We start from the raw sequence: 17,666 nt of genomic DNA on the forward strand, positions 1-17,666 counted from the left end.
GGGGGAACTTCCTAATAAATGTAGGATTTCCAATATCATTTGGAGCTAGCAGAGCCTAGAAATAAAAAAAAAGGCTTAATTTGCTTTGGACACTAGCCAACCAAGCTATCTCTATCTTTACAAAATTCCAACTAAAAAAACATCATTTATCTAAGTTCTTTCGAAACGTATACAATTTTTTTATAAAAAAAAATAAAAATTCAACCAAACGCATACAGAAATCCTCTGTATTTTTCCAATGCTGCAGAGGATTGTAAATTGTAATCCATTACCGTAACATACGATATGAAGAAAAATCCAATCAAGGTTTTGTGGAATAGATATTATGACTTTATAGTTTATATAAATCATCTGCATTTTCATATGTATGTGGATTAATGAACTTCAGTTGCCAATATCCATTCGAAACCCCTCTGGGACTGGCGTCGTCCCAGGAGAAATTAATATCACACCTAGCTTGCTAGGCATTAATTGGTGGAAATTGGTAGTATTCATTTTTTTTTTTTGGACTTAAGAAACAGTTTGTGTAAATTATGTATCAAGTATTTTTTTTCACCAAAAAAATGTAACAAGTATTTTTTGTTAATTTATATGAAAAGCAAATAGATAATTTTTGAAAAAGTAATATATTTTTTTTGCAAGTTAAAATTTATATATTTTATACTTTTTAAAAAATCATTTTATTTAATTTTTCATGAAAATATTGATTTGATTCATTATTTTATTTTCGTACAATATTTAACGAAAAAATTTACTCATAAATCCGCCAGATTATCTAATGCGTACTAGACAACTCAAATCACTATTGCGTAACTTATTAATTTCAACTCCGGTCCCAAATACGCGCAAGTCGATTAAGCTGGGTCGTGACATCATGTCAAAAGAAGTGGCTAAATCAATGGTAAATACATACATTAATTGTGTTTGTGGTTTTGGAGACCCTGTACTTGTCCTTCCTTACTAACTCCACTGATTTTTTTGACATGGACTAATAAAAATTATCTGAATGAGGATCCTTTGTTTCATCAAAAATTAACTTTCGTAAAATTGATTTTACCATTAAATACAAATAAGTCATAAGTAAATCATATAAAAAAAATTGATATTATATCTTAACCCACTTAGATTTGAGTCTTCTTCTCTCTTATATAGTACTTACTTTTTTTAATTTTACTTTATGTAGGACTTCACTTATTGAAAAGAGATAAAAAATTTATAACAATGATTTGGACTTATATAAAAAGGCTTATGTGGCACAGCTAAGAATAATAGATAGGATGATTTTGAACAATCATACATAAACATCAATTTATTTTAAATATTTGATTAACATCTTTATTTTTTTTCTTTATATCACATCACAAATCATATAATATTTATATTTCTCTATTTTTATGTGTCTTATAGCATAATAAGTGTTTATGATATATTTTTTTATGATTTTTATTCTTGTATAAAAGAGGAAAAAAAGACCAAAAAGGACATTAAAGGCCGACTAAGAGAAACCTCTTGATATATAATATTCTTGAAATTTTAATTTTTAATTGAGTTGAATGTGTCATATAATTCAAATGACTTCACCTAATAAGTACTATATAAGATTTTATTATTGCTATATTATCTCAAAAACATTATTCACCATAAATCATTTATAATACAGTATAAATCTATATATAAAAAAAAGTTCCATTTTAAAGTCATCATGTCCCATAATCACAACTTACCTTGAGAGTTTATTCAAATTTTACATCAACTTAACTATTTTGAAACAAAGTTATCTCGGGTTAAGAAAAAAAAAAAAACAACAACGGTGGCAGAGGCAATTAGACTGCATTTAAAATAGTATTTAACAATTTAAAGTAAATATAAATAGGTGAGTATTGCTTCGGAATAACACTGATAAATGCACTTAATAGTTAATAGTGACAGCAACAATAACTTTAACAACAAAATGTAATACATCATCGTCAATTACATATCTCAATTGACATCAAATTATAGGAAGAAAAAAAAAACAAATAGTGGAATACGCTAAATGATTAGCCCAAAATTTTCAGAAACAAATAAAGTAACTATAGTTAAGGATGGATTTTGGATGGAGTTAGAACAAATAGTGATGAAGGCTCTGGCTCCTTATTTAATTAGCATAGTTAGATAGAGCCCCTAACTAAGCTGCCATGATTTTCTGACGCTTGTTGGATTCTTGAGCAATGATTTCCCTGTGTGCATCCAATGCAGTGTTCTTCACCCCATTTTCAGCCATGGCCTTGTTCTCTTCCTTTGTGTTTTTGGTCACTATGGGGGGATGCAACTTTTCAAGTTCATCCATCACATTGTGTATGTCAAACGCAAGGCGTTCAGCAAGGGTGCGTGAAAACTCAGCCCTGATGACCACACGGAGCACATTGATGTGTTGAGCAGCAGGTGGCATTGGATACGCCGGCACGATCCAACCGTGGCGGCGCAACATCTCTGATATCTTGAACTCATCGTACCGGCTTCTGTCTTTGAGAGAAAATGCCACCACAGGAACACCATCGTCTTTTGAGAGAATGTTAAAGTGACCACTTTTCTCCAAATCTTCCTTCAGCACCATTGCATTTTCTCTGCAGTTCTCCATTATGCTTCGGTACCCCTATAATAAGTCCAATAAGAAGGTTAGGGAATTTTCAAGTTCAACAAATGTATCTTAGGAAAAATTGTTCAATTAATAAACTAGAATTCTTATTATTTAAGTATAAGCTCACCTCTTGGCCAAGACGAATTAGCTGATAATATTGAGCAATGATCTGGCTAGAACCTGCAAGTGCCATATCAAATTTGTAGTTAGGCTTATAGGATAAGGTATTTAATCAAGGATCAAGAAATGTACATAGTTTGTAATGAATCAAATCACCTTTAGAGAAATTGAGGGTGAAGGTGGGTTGGTCAGCTCCAAGGTAATTAATATGGAAGACAAGGTCTTCTGGTAAGTCATCCTTGGTCCTCCAAATAACCCAACCAATGCCAGCATAAACAAGCCCATACTTGTGGCCACTAACATTTATGCTCTTCACCAATGGGAGTCTAAAATCCCATTCTAACTCTGGATAAAGGAATGGAGCAATAAAGCCACCACTTGCAGCATCCACATGAATAGGTGTATCCCATCTATATATAATATGACAAGTAAAGCAAATTAGTACATGACAATGAAAAGCTAAGTGAACAGTGAAGATAGTTGAATTAGTGAATAGAGAGGTAATTAGTGGTACATTAATTTACTTACCCAGTTTGCTTGTTTTTTTCTAGCAATAGGTCATTTAGGAGCTTGACATCTTCGAACTCTCCATTGTAAGTTGAACCCAAGATTGCAGCCACACAAATAGTGTTCTCATCAACCATTTCAACTGCTTTGGCAGGGTCCATCACGTAGTAGCCTTCCCTCACCTCCACTTCTCTCAACTCCACTTCAAAATACCTCGCAAATTTCTCCCAACATACCTGCACGTTGGAACCAGTCACCAAATTTGGCTTATCATAAGGCTTTCCCTCTTCCTTGCGCTTGTTCTGCCACTTCTTCTTGAATGCAAGCCCTGCCAGCATTATGGCCTCAGATGATCCAACGGTTCCTGCTCCAGTTGCATTCTCATTTTCTCCAATTTCAGCATGGAATAAACGTGCTATCATGTTCACGCACCGATTCTGTTTCCAAAAAATACAACATAAAATAAGGTGGGGAAAAAATTAATGTGGGGTTCAATCACCAAAAATAATACCATCTCTTATATTTCATAAATCATAAAAATAATTCATTATGAGAACGTACGTGAAGGTCAGTGGTGATAGGATATTCGTCCATGTCGACATAGTTCTTGTTTATCGATTCCATGATGAGCTTGTTGCACTCTTCTTCCATGGAAGTTGTCACAAAGGAAGCCAAGTTCAGCTTTGGAATTGCATCAAGCTGCAACTCATCGTGTATGTTCTGATACGCAGCCTCCTTTGGCATGGAGTCCTCGGGTATGCTGAACCTGCATCACCAAAACAACACTTCATTGATTAATTACCTCTCACAAAGAAAATCAAATTAAATAATACTATGTTGAAGTCAAATAAGATAAATTACATTCAATGGACATAACAAAAGGAAGAGGCATGATGAAGAAGGGAAAATGAGAAGCAAAATGTAAATATAAACCTGGGAAGAGAGTCCCTGGCATAACGAGAAGCAAAGTTGGAATGAAGAAAGAGATCAGACTCAGAAGCGGGTTTTGGAAAAACCATGGTGAATTAAGTGTATGTTATAACTATGTTGCTGAATCTTAAAGACAGCAAAGAAAGAATAGGTGGTAGTTTAAGGTGTTTGTTTTAGGCTTTGTTTGGATGTGTTGATGATGAGGGGTGCAGAGGGAGGTTGTGGTATTTATAGGTTGTTGAATGGTGAGAACTGAGAAGGGGAGAATCGTTCTTGGCTTGCGAATTTTCTTTGTATTAGTCAACTACGTATACAAGACAAGACTTTGAAACTGCGTTCATAATAATTTTCGCGTTTTTCTTATTATTTTCATTTTCTAGAAAAAAAATGGAGACAATGTAACAAAATTATTTACAATCTCAGTTCAAATATTTCTTTTTACAATTTTAAAGTAGTAAACTTTTTTTTACAGTAATTTACGATATATTTTTTTTTTGATTTTACGACTTTAAGGTCGAAAAACTTTCTTTTTAATTTTTTAAAGGTTTACTACGTTGAATTCTTAAACTTGTTTTTTTTTTTAGTTTTTGTTTTAAATTTACAATTGTTTACCGTTTTATTTTTATTTTAAATAAAAAATTAAAAATTATATATTTAAATATATAATAAATAATATTAACTTGACTTATTTATTAATATATTTTTTATGATTTTATTTGATATGTTATTAATTTATTTTAATTTTTTATGATTGTACTGTGCATTTTATATTAATGTATTAGTTATGTTGTTTCTAATTTTTATTGATAGATTATTTTAATTTTAAATAAAAAATATTTAAATTAAATTATATTAAAAATATAGTTTTAAATAATAAAATATTAAAATAAATTAATAACATATTAAATAAAATAAAATAAAATATACTAATAAACAAGTCAATTTAATATTATTTATTATATTTAAATATATTTTTTAATTTTTTTATTTAAAATAAAAATAAAATCATAAATAATTATAAATTTAAAACAAAAATTAAAAAAAAACAAGTTTACGACTTCAAAGTTGTAAACTTTTAAAAAGATTTTTCGACTTTAAAGTCATAAAATAAAAAATCATAAATTATTAAAATTGTAAATAATTTTACGACTTCAGTTAAAAAATAAAATTTACGTCGTAAAAAAATATATATATTTAAACTCATAAATAATTTTACGATTTCAGTTAAAAAAATTTTAAAAAAATAATAAAAAGTTGTAACAAGTGTTACGCCTTATTCATTTTGGGTAATTTTTTAAAATATACCTCCGATTAAAAAATTAGATAAAATTTTATCCCTATTTAATAAAAAGCCAATTCTTATAACTTTATAGAAGGGAGTAATATTTAATAAAAATATTAGATATTTACCATAACTAAACAGGAAAATTAGAAAAATTAAGAACACAAACTTAAAATTATATTTAAGTTAAATATTTTAATTTGTCTGTATTTATTCAAGGCTGCAGAGGTTTGTAATCAATAACCTAGGCCTACGATATGAAGAAAAATTCAATTTAGTTTTTTCGGGGTAGAGACTTAGATAAATCAAATGCATGGGCATATATGTATGTGAATGAACTTTAGTTGCCGTCCATTCGAAACCCATACGGGACTGGCGTCGTCCACGGAGAAATTAATATCACACCTAGCTTGCGCATTAACTAGTTTAATTAAACGTCAGTTTCCGCAAATTATTTAACAAGTATTCATATCAAAATAAAATAGAATAAATTAAGTAAAATAAATTAATTTTTTTTGGTAAGTTATAATTAATTTATGTACTTTATTTTTAAAAAAATTATTCACTTGAGTATTTCATGAACTGAGATATATAAGTTGATTTTAATTTAAGAAAAATATTTTATTTTATTTTCTCATAAATACTTAACAAAAAATGTACTCAAGTTGATTCTAAGTAATTAAATATCAACATAACCTATGGAAAGGGAAAAACAGAAACAGAAACAGCAGAGGCCCATGGAATCCGCCAGCAGTAAGTGACTCATTTCAAGCTAGGGGAGGTAACTAGGTAAAGGTTACTCATTGACCAAACTAAAAATGTGGTTATTTTTAACCAAGTTAGGATAAGTTTATAAATATTTTAATTTAATCCAATAATAAACATTTCTCACTTTCAAAGAGTTTTTTCTCATTTACATGTGCAGATTCAGTTTTGGCAATTTAAGAATCGGTATATTTATTATTGGTTAAGTAAAGAAGGTGGATTGTTCCTACTTCCTAATTCCTAGCTCCTAGCCCAAGGTTTTGTTGCAAACGTATAACTTTGTTGTTAGTTTAAATAAACGAGTATCAAATTCTATTATGGTAAAAAAAATAAAAATTAAGGTAATGATGATGCTTCTATTTTTAAAATATCGATTTTAATTTATCTTCGGGAGGCGAATGTGGGTTTTGCTCTTTTGCTTTTGTTCACGCAATGTTTTTCATTTTTATCGTGTCCCTTGTTCAAAACTATGAACAATATATCTTGGTTTCTTTCTGCCGTATAAAAAGGAACAAAAGTGTATGAGAAGAGCAAGAGAAACACCAGGGAAAAAAAGTCTTCGGAAAAGTCAGAAAGAAACCCTGTATATGTATGAAGGTCAAACAATGAACTTAGACAAGTAAGAATCAAATTCCTTAAGAATTTCGGACAATTACTTCTATTCTAGGTGGTCTGATTTTCTCATTATGCAACGGGGCTGCCAGACATAACTATCTTCATCAAATATCAAGTGTAACCAAAATACTTTGGTAAAATTCTTTGGGTGGTGCTATTCTCTGGTTAAAAATAAATAACATGTGTTCGATAATTTTATTCCCCTCTCTGTTGTTTTATTTAATTTCACATATGGAAATATGGAAATTTTTATATATGTATAGGTGTGTACGTAATTATTTTTTAAAACATTAATATCATGTTGTCCTTGAAAATATGTTTTTTTTTTCTTTCCTTATTAAAAATTTATTTTTATGTTTAACAAAAAAATGATGTGATTTTAGTCTTTTGTGAAGGACTAAAACTATGCAAATTTCATAAGGATTAAAAATAAGTAAAACTTTATAAGGATTAACATTAAAAAAAGTCATATTTTAAGAAATAAAGATATGTATGTTTAATTGTCCAAATTTGAATAGTTACAATCTTCCTTATGTAATTTTATTTACTTTATCAGTTGTTTTAATTGTCCAAATTGTTAGACTTTGGTATTTATCCACTATTTTGATTTCCTACACCGCTCCGAATTATTGGCTAAGTTTGGATTTGTTACAGTCACAATTTGAAAGTATTCACGTTGCTATTAGCAAACTAAAATCATTGTTAAAAAATTAGAAAATTCAAATCAGGAATGCGTATCTTTTATTAATTTCACCTTTAAAAAAAACTTTTATTAATTTGAACTGTGGTCCCAAATCTTAAAACCTGGCTAATGTTCCTTTATTAAGCAAGTCGGTCAAGGGTTAACGGGTCGTGATCGACATGTCAAAAGAAGTGGCTAATAAATAAATAGGTTAACTGTGTTTGTGATTTTGGAGATCCTGCACTCGTCCTTGCTTATTAACTCCACTGATTTTTATTTTTTTTTACATGGACTAAATCAATAAATTTGGTACTGAGCCGCGTTATTAGATTATATATTCTCTTAACAATAAGCTTTGAATCCTTTTCATATTTTAGCAAAGTTAATTTTGATAACATTGATTTTAACTTGTTAATATGTATAAATTAAACTTAAATTCTATATCATACCATACAATATAGTGTATAAAATTTATTTTAATCCTGAAACAAATGGATTCATAGTTTATTTGTTTTAAATTTTGTTAAAAATAAATAAATTTAAACTATTAAATACGATTAAAATATTCAATTAAAATAATTTTAATCATAAGTATTATATCGGAATTGGTGTTTTGTGTGCCAAAATTAATGCATAAAAATAATTTTGACCTTTATTATAAGGAAAGGTATTATATCTATTGAATTCAAAACATGGCTTCGGTCTCGTTTGAGCTTTAACTGCAAGAATAGTATTGTAGCGTGTAGGTAAACAAAGTAGTAGTATTTTTTTTATACATCAGCGTGTAGTTAAACAAAACAAATAAATGTACATCTTTTGCAAACCATTGACCAAATGGCTGTTCATGATGTCTTTAAGGTAGATAGCCCCTTAACAAAGAAAAATTCTGCAAAATATGGTGAAATGATCAACGTTCACACGCCTCGACCTTACATTTTGACTTGTTTTGGCTCATTAATATGAACATGAAATATGGCGAACAACTTAACATACAAAAGTGCCAGCGTTTCAGTGGAAGATGGAACTACAACTACGTCTTTAATTTTGTCTCGCACAACTTAACTTGAATAAAATTACTCGATATTGTTTCACTGAGAAAACATTTTTCTTTGAGTTTATTTTTATTCACTTACACACAACCAAATCACAAATCCTAATAGATATGATTTTTAAGAAAGGTATTATAAAAATTATAAAATTTAACTATCTTACATGCATGTCAATTTATAATTGAATAATAATATATATAAAAAACTCTTCATAATGTGAACACATAAATATTCTCTCTCGATAAGATATTTTTCTATCATACCAAAATATAAAAGGAATCCGCACATGGATGGACTTTCTAGTTGTCTTAAAAAACTTCTCTAAATATAGAGAACTTTTTAGACCATCTGGAAAAAAAATGCATATCATTTCGTGTACTTATATCAAAAGAAAAGTGTAAGGATTAAAAACATTAAAATGTTAATTTAGAGAGTAAAAATGAAATTTTTTTAAAAAAGTTTAGAAACAAAAATACATTTAATCTTTTTTTAATATCTAACTGTTGGTTGGCTTTTCTTTTTCTCTATTGATCTTATGATATTTGTACCAGTTATTGTACGTTAAGAAATTAGTTCAATTTTTCATTTTTGTTTTTTTTTTTTATTTATTTTGTTACATGCCACTATTAATATTCTTATTTTATTCTATTTCCTTTTCATTGATTTAATGCACATTCTCTTTCGGTGACTTTTCCTCTCTTTTTTCATTTTTATTCATCTTTGTCCATGAAGTATGCTATGTGTTTTTTTCAATCATCTTATTATTAGTGTAAAGTATTTATCGTTTGTTTATAACTAATTAATCTTTATTGTGAAACCTAATTGATCATTTTTAGTGATTTTTTCTTTTTAATTAATTTTTTCATCAACAACTCAAATTTGGTATCTTTCTTAGAGGGATCGGGATTAATTTCAATCAAACAAAGACTTATTGGTTGTCATGTTAATGTAGAAGTGTGATGCAATCATAGGCTAAAAAGAAATCAAGGTGAAAAAGAGGATGTTAAGACTCTAGGATTGAAATCCAACATACCTCCCATGGGATCTATATAAAGTTCAAAATGAAAAATTCACTTAAAAATGTTTCCTTTCAAAATTGGGTATGATTTATTAAAAAATTAAGAATATAAATATTTTTTTCTTTTTAATAAAGATATGACATATATATATATATATCATATTTATAGCATTAATGTAAGAATAAATTAATTAGTAATATTAGAAATATATAATATTTTATTTTTTCTTATATGTAGAGAAAACATATGTTCTCAAAGAAAAAAAAATATTATTGAATTAAAGATTGAGATTTTCTCATTTTCTCAACCCTTGATATTCTCTTAAATCAACCAGTGGTTGAACTCTATCTCAACTTTTCGGTATTATTATTCTTATGAATCATTAAAACCCTCATCTTTTCCATCAACCTAAGCTACATCACATGAGCTTTATGGATTTTTTTAATTTTTTCCCTTGTGTTCTTTTGTTTCTCTCACCTTTTCTTTGTATTAATACTGTGCAATCTGTGCATGTAATTTTTTTTCTCTTTCTTTTGTTGATTTGTATTGTCATGTTTTCATGTTATAAATTCTTTTTCTTCTTCACATTTTCTTCTTCTTTTTCTTAGTTGTGAAATTCAATTGGATCCGGTCAGTCGGATTGGTCCAACCAGGACTAACCAGTCAATAGCTTAACCGGGACCGATTCCATTATTAGATCGATCACAAATAACATTAGTTATATATTTATATATAATAGATACATATATAATTTTAAATTTTTAATATATACCGGATCAAATTAAGTCAATTATTGACCCACATGTTAAACTGCTAACCCACCCACCCACACATATATATGCACTTAATAGTAACAAACAAAAACTGAACTTTCACTACAAAATCAATGTGGTGAAACATTTAAAAATAATACATCAATGTTGAATTACATATCTCAATTGACATCAAATCATAGGAAAACAAACTAAAGCTAGCTAATTGACTTGCCCAAAATATTAGGAAAAGAATAAAGTGAATATAGTTAAGGGTGGATTTTGAATGGAGTTAGAACAAATATGGCGAAGGCTCTGGCTCCTTGTTTAGTTGACATAGTGAGTTAGGCAGCCATAATTTTCTGACGCTTGTTTGATTCTTGAGCAATGATTTCCCTATGTGCATCCAATGCAGTTTTCTTGACACCAGTTTCAACCAAGGCCTTGTTTTCTTCCTTAATGAAGTTGGTCACTTTGGGGGGATGTAGCTTTTCAAGTTCATGCAGCACATTGTATATGTCAAACACAAGGCGTTCAGCAAGGGTGCGTGAAAACTCAGCCCTGATGACCACACGGAGCACATTGATGTGTTGAGCAGCTGGTGGCATTGGATATGCCGGCACAATCCAACCGTGGCGACGCAACATCTCTGATATCTTGTACTCATCGTACTGGCTTCTGTCCTTTAGAGAAAATGCCACAACAGGAACACCATTGTCTTTTGAGAGTATGTTAAAGTGTCCACTCTTCTCCAAACTTTCCTTCAGCACCATTGCATTGTCTCTGCAGTTCTCCATTATGCTACGGTATCCCTAGTAAGTCCAATAATAGGCCAGGTAAGGGTATATTCAAGTTCAATAAATGTTTCTTAGGAAAAAAAATGGTTGAGCATATATTCCTTCCAATTTTGATATTTCACTTGGATCATAGTGATCGCTGGCTATTTTATAGTTAAATGTGGTCATTTATTAGATATATAGTTGTGATTGAAGATGCATTGTTATTGAATATGAAAATAAATCACAATGAGGGAAAGGGGAAGGGAGTGTCAATCCAATAAGAAATGTTATCATTTAACTAGGAGCTCACCTCATGGCCAAGGCGAATTAGCTGATAATATTGAGCAATGATCTGACTAGAACCTGCAAGTACCAAATCAAATTTATAGTTAGGCTACTATGATAAGGTAATTAACTATATGGTATAATTATGTAGGTAATCAAGGATCAAGAAATACATATATAGTTTGTAATGAATCAAATCACCTTTAGAGAAATTGAGGGTGAAGGTGGGTTGGTCAGCTCCAAGGTAGTTAATATGGAAGACAAGGTCTTCTGGCAAGTCATCCTTGGTCCTCCAAATAACCCAACCAATGCCAGCATAAACAAGCCCATACTTGTGGCCACTAACATTTATGCTCTTCACCAATGGGAGTCTGAAATCCCATTCTAGCTCTGGATATAGGAATGGAGCAATAAACCCACCACTTGCAGCATCCACGTGAATAGGCGTATCCCATCTATCATTGATGTGACAAGTAAAGCAATTAGTACAAGGTAAAGGAAAGCCCAGTAAAAATATTTGAATTAGTGGAATATCAATTCATTACCCAGTTTGCTTGTTTTTTTCTAGCAACAGGTCATTTAAAAGCTTGACATCTTCGAACTCTCCATTGTAAGTTGAACCCAAGATTGCAGCCACACAAATAGTGTTCTCATCAACAAGTTCAACGGCTTTGGCAGGGTCCATGACATAATAGCCTTCTCTGACCTCCACTTCCCTCAACTCCACCTCAAAATACCTTGCAAATTTCTCCCAACATACTTGCACATTGGAACCAGTCACCAAATTTGGCTTATCATAAGGCTTTCCCTCTGCCTTGCGCTTGTTCTGCCACTTCTTCTTGAATGCAAGCCCTGCCAGCATTATGGCCTCTGATGATCCAACTGTTCCTGCTCCAGTTGCATTCTCATTTTCTCCGATCTCAGCATGGAACATACGTGCTATCATGTTCACACATCGATTCTGTTCCAAAATGGTGCAACACCAGAGAGAAGGAAAAAAAAAATAGTGACAGAGTCAAACACTAAAAATAACATCTGTTTGATATTCTAAAATGTTAAGATTGAAATGGAATTTCGTTCTTGTATGGCTATGAGAAGAATATGAGAATGTACGTGAAGGTCAGTGGTGGCAGGATACTCGTCCATGTCAACATAGTTCTTGTTGATGGATTCCATGATGAGTTTGTTGCACTCTTCTTCCATGGAAGTGGTCACAAAAGAAGCCAAGTTCAGCTTTGGAATTGCATCAAGCTGCAACTCATCGTGAATGTTTTGGTACGCAGCCTCCTTAGGCATGGAGTTCTCTGGCATGCTGAACCTGCATCACCAAAACAACACTTCATTAATAATTACCACCCCCCAGAAAGAAAATCAAATGAAAGAGTATATAAGACATTAACATTCGATGAACATATATAATAAAAGGAAGAGCCAATGATAGATATAAAACCTGGGAAGAGAGTCCCTGGCATAGCGAGAAGCAAAGTTGGAACAAAGAAAGAGGTCAGACTCAGAAGAGGGTTTTGGAAAAACCATGGTGAATTAAGTTTGTGCTATAACTATGTTGTTGACCTTAAAGACAAGAAAGAAAGAAAGAATAAGTGTGTTTGTTTTTAGCTTTGTTTGGATTTTGGATGAAGAGGAAAGTAGTGGTATTTATACGTGGTGATGGTCGGAAAGATAGAAGGAGGAAGAATCGTTCTTGGCTCCAGAATTTTCTCGGCATTAATTAATTACAAAACAGCAGATCGACTTTGAATCTGCGTTCATAACTTTCGCTTTTTCTTACTACTATTATTTTAAATTTTCTAGAAAAGGAGACAACATAATAAAGTTATATTTATTTCTGGGTCAACCTTACCGGTTCTGTTCTATACATACTTACGCAGAAAAGAAATTTTCAAACATTTTATTTAACCATATATAATTTATTTATTAAAAATGAAGTCATATATTTTAATTAGTTACTTATTCTTTGCATTCATTTGGAAGACCGTGTTGACGCGTGCATGTTGTTTGAAATCCTCAAATGGAACCCGTACGAGTTCTTAGCTGTAAGAATTGTAAACTGATATTATATCGAAATTATTATTTTTGTAAATTTTGTATTTCGAATGCATTGTTCTCGGGTTACTACTGTCAAGAAGCAGGTCCCTGCTACCCACCAAAAAAAAACGAAAAATAAAAACATATATTATTTCTCACTACTCTATTTTTTTTTTCTATCTTTAAGAGTTAAATAACCCGTTGGCTGGCGTCGTACCAGGAGAAATTAATATCACGCACCTAGCTAGCGCATTAGTTATTTTGTGTAAATTATTTAACAAGTATTTATATTAAATAAAAATAGAATGAAGTCATATATTTTAATTAGTTTTTGTAAAATGATATATATATGATGTTTATGAGAAAAAAAAATTGTTTTAAAATATATCATTTTACAAAAACTAATGCTACATTCAAAAACACCCTTACCCTTAATATACTTAATAAGAATTTAGAGATATTATAATCCTACAATAAATATATTTAACACTCTAAATATATACTTTCTCACTTGAAAGGAGTTTTTGCCATTTACATGTGCAGCTTCAGTGTTTTGGCAAGATTTGTTATATTTGGGTGAAATGAAGAAGGTGGAGACGTGGAGTGTTCCTAGCTCATGGTTTTGTTGCAAACGTGCAATCCGCCACTCTTACATTTTCTCATTGTATTATCTTTATCCATATATTGTCTATACATGCAACGATAGGCCATCATTCAACTATGATAAAATAAATATAATTAATTAAGGTTCTGATGATCCTTCTGTTTTTTGTGTGGTTAATTAATATAATGCTTCTGGTAAATTATCTTCGGAGGACAAATGGGGAATTATATTTTGCTATTTTGCTTATCTAACGTTTATTAATTATCTCCGTTCGCACGCAATATTTTCCTCCTTTATTAATTATGTCCCTCATTCATAAACACAAACAAGAACTTGGTTTCGTTTCTGCCGTGAAAAAAAAAAAATGTATGAGAAGCAAGACAGAAACAAGGAAAAAAATGTCTTTGGAAAAGTCAAAAAAAGTCACACAGCAACCTGTACATCAAGGTCAAGCATTGAACTTAGAGAAGGATCAAGAATGTTAAGAATTACATATAATAATTTCAACATGGTCGATTTTTCTCAATTTGCCGCAGGCATGAGTATTGTAAATACTATTTTATTCCTTAAAAATGTGAAATAATGATAAATTAATTATTAAAAGATGAAAAATTTAAACTTAATCCTCAAATGACCAAAAAGTTAATAAATTAGTCTTATGAATAATTTAATGAGAAATTAATCCTTAAATTTTATAACTTAATATTAAATTGGTCCTAAATAATATAATTTATTGTCAAATTAGTTCTTGAACATTATAATTTAATAATGAAATTGTCTCACAAATTTTACAACAAAATCAATCATTCACACTTTTTGTACATTCATAAATTAAATTTGAATTTTTTATTTTTTAAAGATTAATTTGTTGTCGTCTCACGCTTTTAGGAATCAAACTGAATATTTACCCTTTAATTAATGTAAAAAAAACTTACTTACAATTCCTTGAGTGATGCTTCTCTCTAAAGATTCAAAACACACAACATGCATAAGTGTTAGAAACTTGTTTCTTTAAACAAGTGATCTAGGATTCAAAATGAAATAAATCATGCTGACAAAGGATCGAAATACATATTTTGTGTGCGTTCATGGTTTCCAACAAAAAATAAAGTAATTTTTTATGATGAATACTTCGTATCAATATCATTGTAAAAAAAACACACATATCATGTGTGATAATTTTATCCCCTTAGTTGTTTTTAATTTACTTTGACAACTATTACATTATTTTTATAACTTGATATAAAATGTTGAATTATAACTATGTATTACCAAAATCGTTTGTCTTAAATTTTATCAAAATTGAACAACAAGAAATAATCAAATGATCCATATTTTAATGTATTTTGAAATATATATATTACTTTGATTTTAATTTATATGAAAGAGATAACAAATAATTTTTTTATTAATATGAAATTCCGCATATGTAATCTATGTAAAAATAACTTTTAATTTAATGATAAATTTTTAGAAAATATTATAGAATTAAAAGTTATAGAATCATATATAGCTGCATGCACTTGTATATAAGTGTAAGTAATTTATAATTCATCCTATACACCTGCACGCACTTGTATCCATGGCCCATAGAAGGAGAATGAAAGTCAATTGCGTAACCCTATTTTGTGAATGTAGAACCAACAAAACGAAATCCTGATTTCTGAATTTGAAGAATATCCCATTTTAATGTTTTTCTTTAACATTGTGACGGTAAGGACCAAAATAAACTATTTTAAAAACATAACGGATAGAAATTAATTTTTTAAAAGATGAGGGATTAATTTTTTTTTAAAAAAAACAGATCCAAAGTGGTATTTAATCAATTTAAAATATATATTGAATATTTAAAAATATGATTTATATATTCAATTTTTTTTTATCATAAATTTAAATTATCATATAATTTATATAGTAACAAATATTCACTTATTATAAAATTAAAAAATTATTTTATACAATAAACAAATTGAAAAAAGACTATTCAAATATCGAATGCCTAATTTCTTAATTTCAACTCTTTCCCAGTTTTAAAATCTGATTATTAGTAACCCACGTGCAAGTTAATCAAGATTTTAAGGATAAACAGAGTTCTGGCATGTCAGAAAAAGTGGCTACATCACTAATTCCGATAGATTGATATATTTTCTTTTCATATTTATCGACTAAGTCCCGATAAATTTGGTATTGAACTGCGTTCTTAGACTATGTATAATCTGATATGGATACATAATTATTTATTGATGAGTTGTTTATGTAATCTCTATATCATCGCTTATAAGAGTTGTTTAAGTTAAGTAATGTTCCTTAACAAAATATAAACAATCCAATGTCATCTATTAAAATGATAAATTTTGTTAGGCAACGTTGGTAACATGAAACAAGTCTTGTAAGCAACTGCATTGAAAATGACTTAAGTATGCAATTAAAGAGTTTGATCCTCATTATGTATATAATAATGGTATTTGTTTAGAGAGTTATTTATGAATTAATCATCTGAAAGATCAATCCTTTAATACTATGTATGGTGGACCTGATTTGGAGATGATGGAGGAAGAGAAAGTTTAATTAGGGTGATTTAAGAAAATTAAGTTGAATAGAGATGGATCCCAAAAAAAATTGTCTTATGAGTGATGCATCACATGAGTAACATTTCAAATGGGGATTTTTTACATTTGTGTCCTCATTGAATCAACATGTTTCATTTTTATTTTTTTTACATATATTGAGTATAAAAGTCTTTTTAAAACTATACTAAATTCTCTCTTTTCATTTTCACTGGATTTCTCATCTATTTTTCTTTAACCAAAAAATCCAACATTTAATTTTATTTATATTATATTTTTCTTTTTTAAATTATCTCTTTTTTTTATTTATTCTATTTATCTTTTCACAATCAAATAAGTAAAACTAATAGTATTTTGATAACTTAATCTCTAACTATTAACCAAAAGATACCATGAGACCTAAAATATAATCAATTTTTTAATGTTTTTAAAATATTTAATTAAACCAAACTTAATCATAATTTTTATATTGAAAATTGTGTTAGAATGGGTCACAATGCATAAAAATTATTTTGACCCTTAAGGGTGTTATATTATATCTATTGAATTCAAAATATACATTTTTTGCGCAAGCCATTGACCCAATGGGCAATGGCTATTCAAGCCAAGCAGGTATGGCGAGCTATATTCATGTCTTTAAGGTAGCCTTTTACAATGAAAAGTTCAGCAGAATAAGGCGAAACGATCGTCGATCAACGTTCACACGCTTCAACCTTACATTTTGACTCATTTGGTCTCTTTAATTAATATGAATAAGAATAATTCACTGAATATGATTAATTAATATATCCAAGTGAAAGCGTTTCAGTGGAAGATGGAATTACTTTTTTTGTCTGACACAATGACACAACTTGAATGGAAATATTCTTCAGTTTAATACTAAAACGTTTTTCTTTTTAAGAACGGGTAAAGTTTTGGAAAGTGTAAACGTAAAATGGGGGCATTTGGCTCCACGAGACAGGCAAGTGTCGAGAATTTGACTTTTTTTTTCTTGTCTTTAGTATTGATATGAAGTTATTCTCATTAGAATAAGGGATGAATTTT

General features: G+C 29.6%; 2 protein-coding genes across 2 annotated transcripts; both read right to left on the reverse strand.

The window, feature by feature from the left end:
- Positions 1 to 1,884: 1,884 nt before the first annotated feature.
- LOC114423902 (glutamate decarboxylase 1-like) lies at positions 1,885 to 4,361 on the reverse strand. The gene is made up of 6 exons (XM_028390812.1): positions 4,181 to 4,361; positions 3,809 to 4,013; positions 3,269 to 3,684; positions 2,897 to 3,150; positions 2,748 to 2,800; positions 1,885 to 2,635 (listed from the first exon to the last, which is right to left on the reverse strand). The coding sequence occupies exons 1-6, from the start codon at positions 4,264 to 4,266 to the stop codon at positions 2,168 to 2,170; spliced, it is 1,482 nt and encodes a 493-aa protein (XP_028246613.1). The 5' UTR covers positions 4,267 to 4,361; the 3' UTR covers positions 1,885 to 2,167.
- Positions 4,362 to 10,437: 6,076 nt separating this feature from the next.
- Positions 10,438 to 13,141, reverse strand: LOC114423383 (glutamate decarboxylase 1-like). The gene is made up of 6 exons (XM_028390130.1): positions 12,856 to 13,141; positions 12,519 to 12,723; positions 11,951 to 12,366; positions 11,607 to 11,860; positions 11,431 to 11,483; positions 10,438 to 11,153 (listed from the first exon to the last, which is right to left on the reverse strand). The coding sequence occupies exons 1-6, from the start codon at positions 12,939 to 12,941 to the stop codon at positions 10,686 to 10,688; spliced, it is 1,482 nt and encodes a 493-aa protein (XP_028245931.1). The 5' UTR covers positions 12,942 to 13,141; the 3' UTR covers positions 10,438 to 10,685.
- Positions 13,142 to 17,666: the final 4,525 nt, after the last annotated feature.

The sequence above is a fragment of the Glycine soja genome, chromosome 8, assembly GCF_004193775.1.
Source record: "Glycine soja cultivar W05 chromosome 8, ASM419377v2, whole genome shotgun sequence".
Taxonomy (NCBI): Eukaryota; Viridiplantae; Streptophyta; class Magnoliopsida; order Fabales; family Fabaceae; genus Glycine; species Glycine soja.

Excerpts from the sequence above, each read along its gene's own strand:
- LOC114423902 (XM_028390812.1), bottom strand. The coding sequence starts at position 4,266 with ATGGTTTTTCCAAAACCCGCTTCTGAGTCTGATCTCTTTCTTCATTCC. Across the intron at positions 2,801-2,896 it reads CACCCTCAATTTCTCTAAAG|GTTCTAGCCAGATCATTGCT; the intron begins GTGATTTGATTC and ends TGGCACTTGCAG. Across the intron at positions 2,636-2,747 it reads TAATTCGTCTTGGCCAAGAG|GGGTACCGAAGCATAATGGA; the intron begins GTGAGCTTATAC and ends GACTTATTATAG.
- LOC114423383 (XM_028390130.1), bottom strand. The coding sequence starts at position 12,941 with ATGGTTTTTCCAAAACCCTCTTCTGAGTCTGACCTCTTTCTTTGTTCC. Across the intron at positions 12,367-12,518 it reads CTGCCACCACTGACCTTCAC|AATCGATGTGTGAACATGAT; the intron begins GTACATTCTCAT and ends ATTTTGGAACAG. Across the intron at positions 11,484-11,606 it reads CACCCTCAATTTCTCTAAAG|GTTCTAGTCAGATCATTGCT; the intron begins GTGATTTGATTC and ends TGGTACTTGCAG.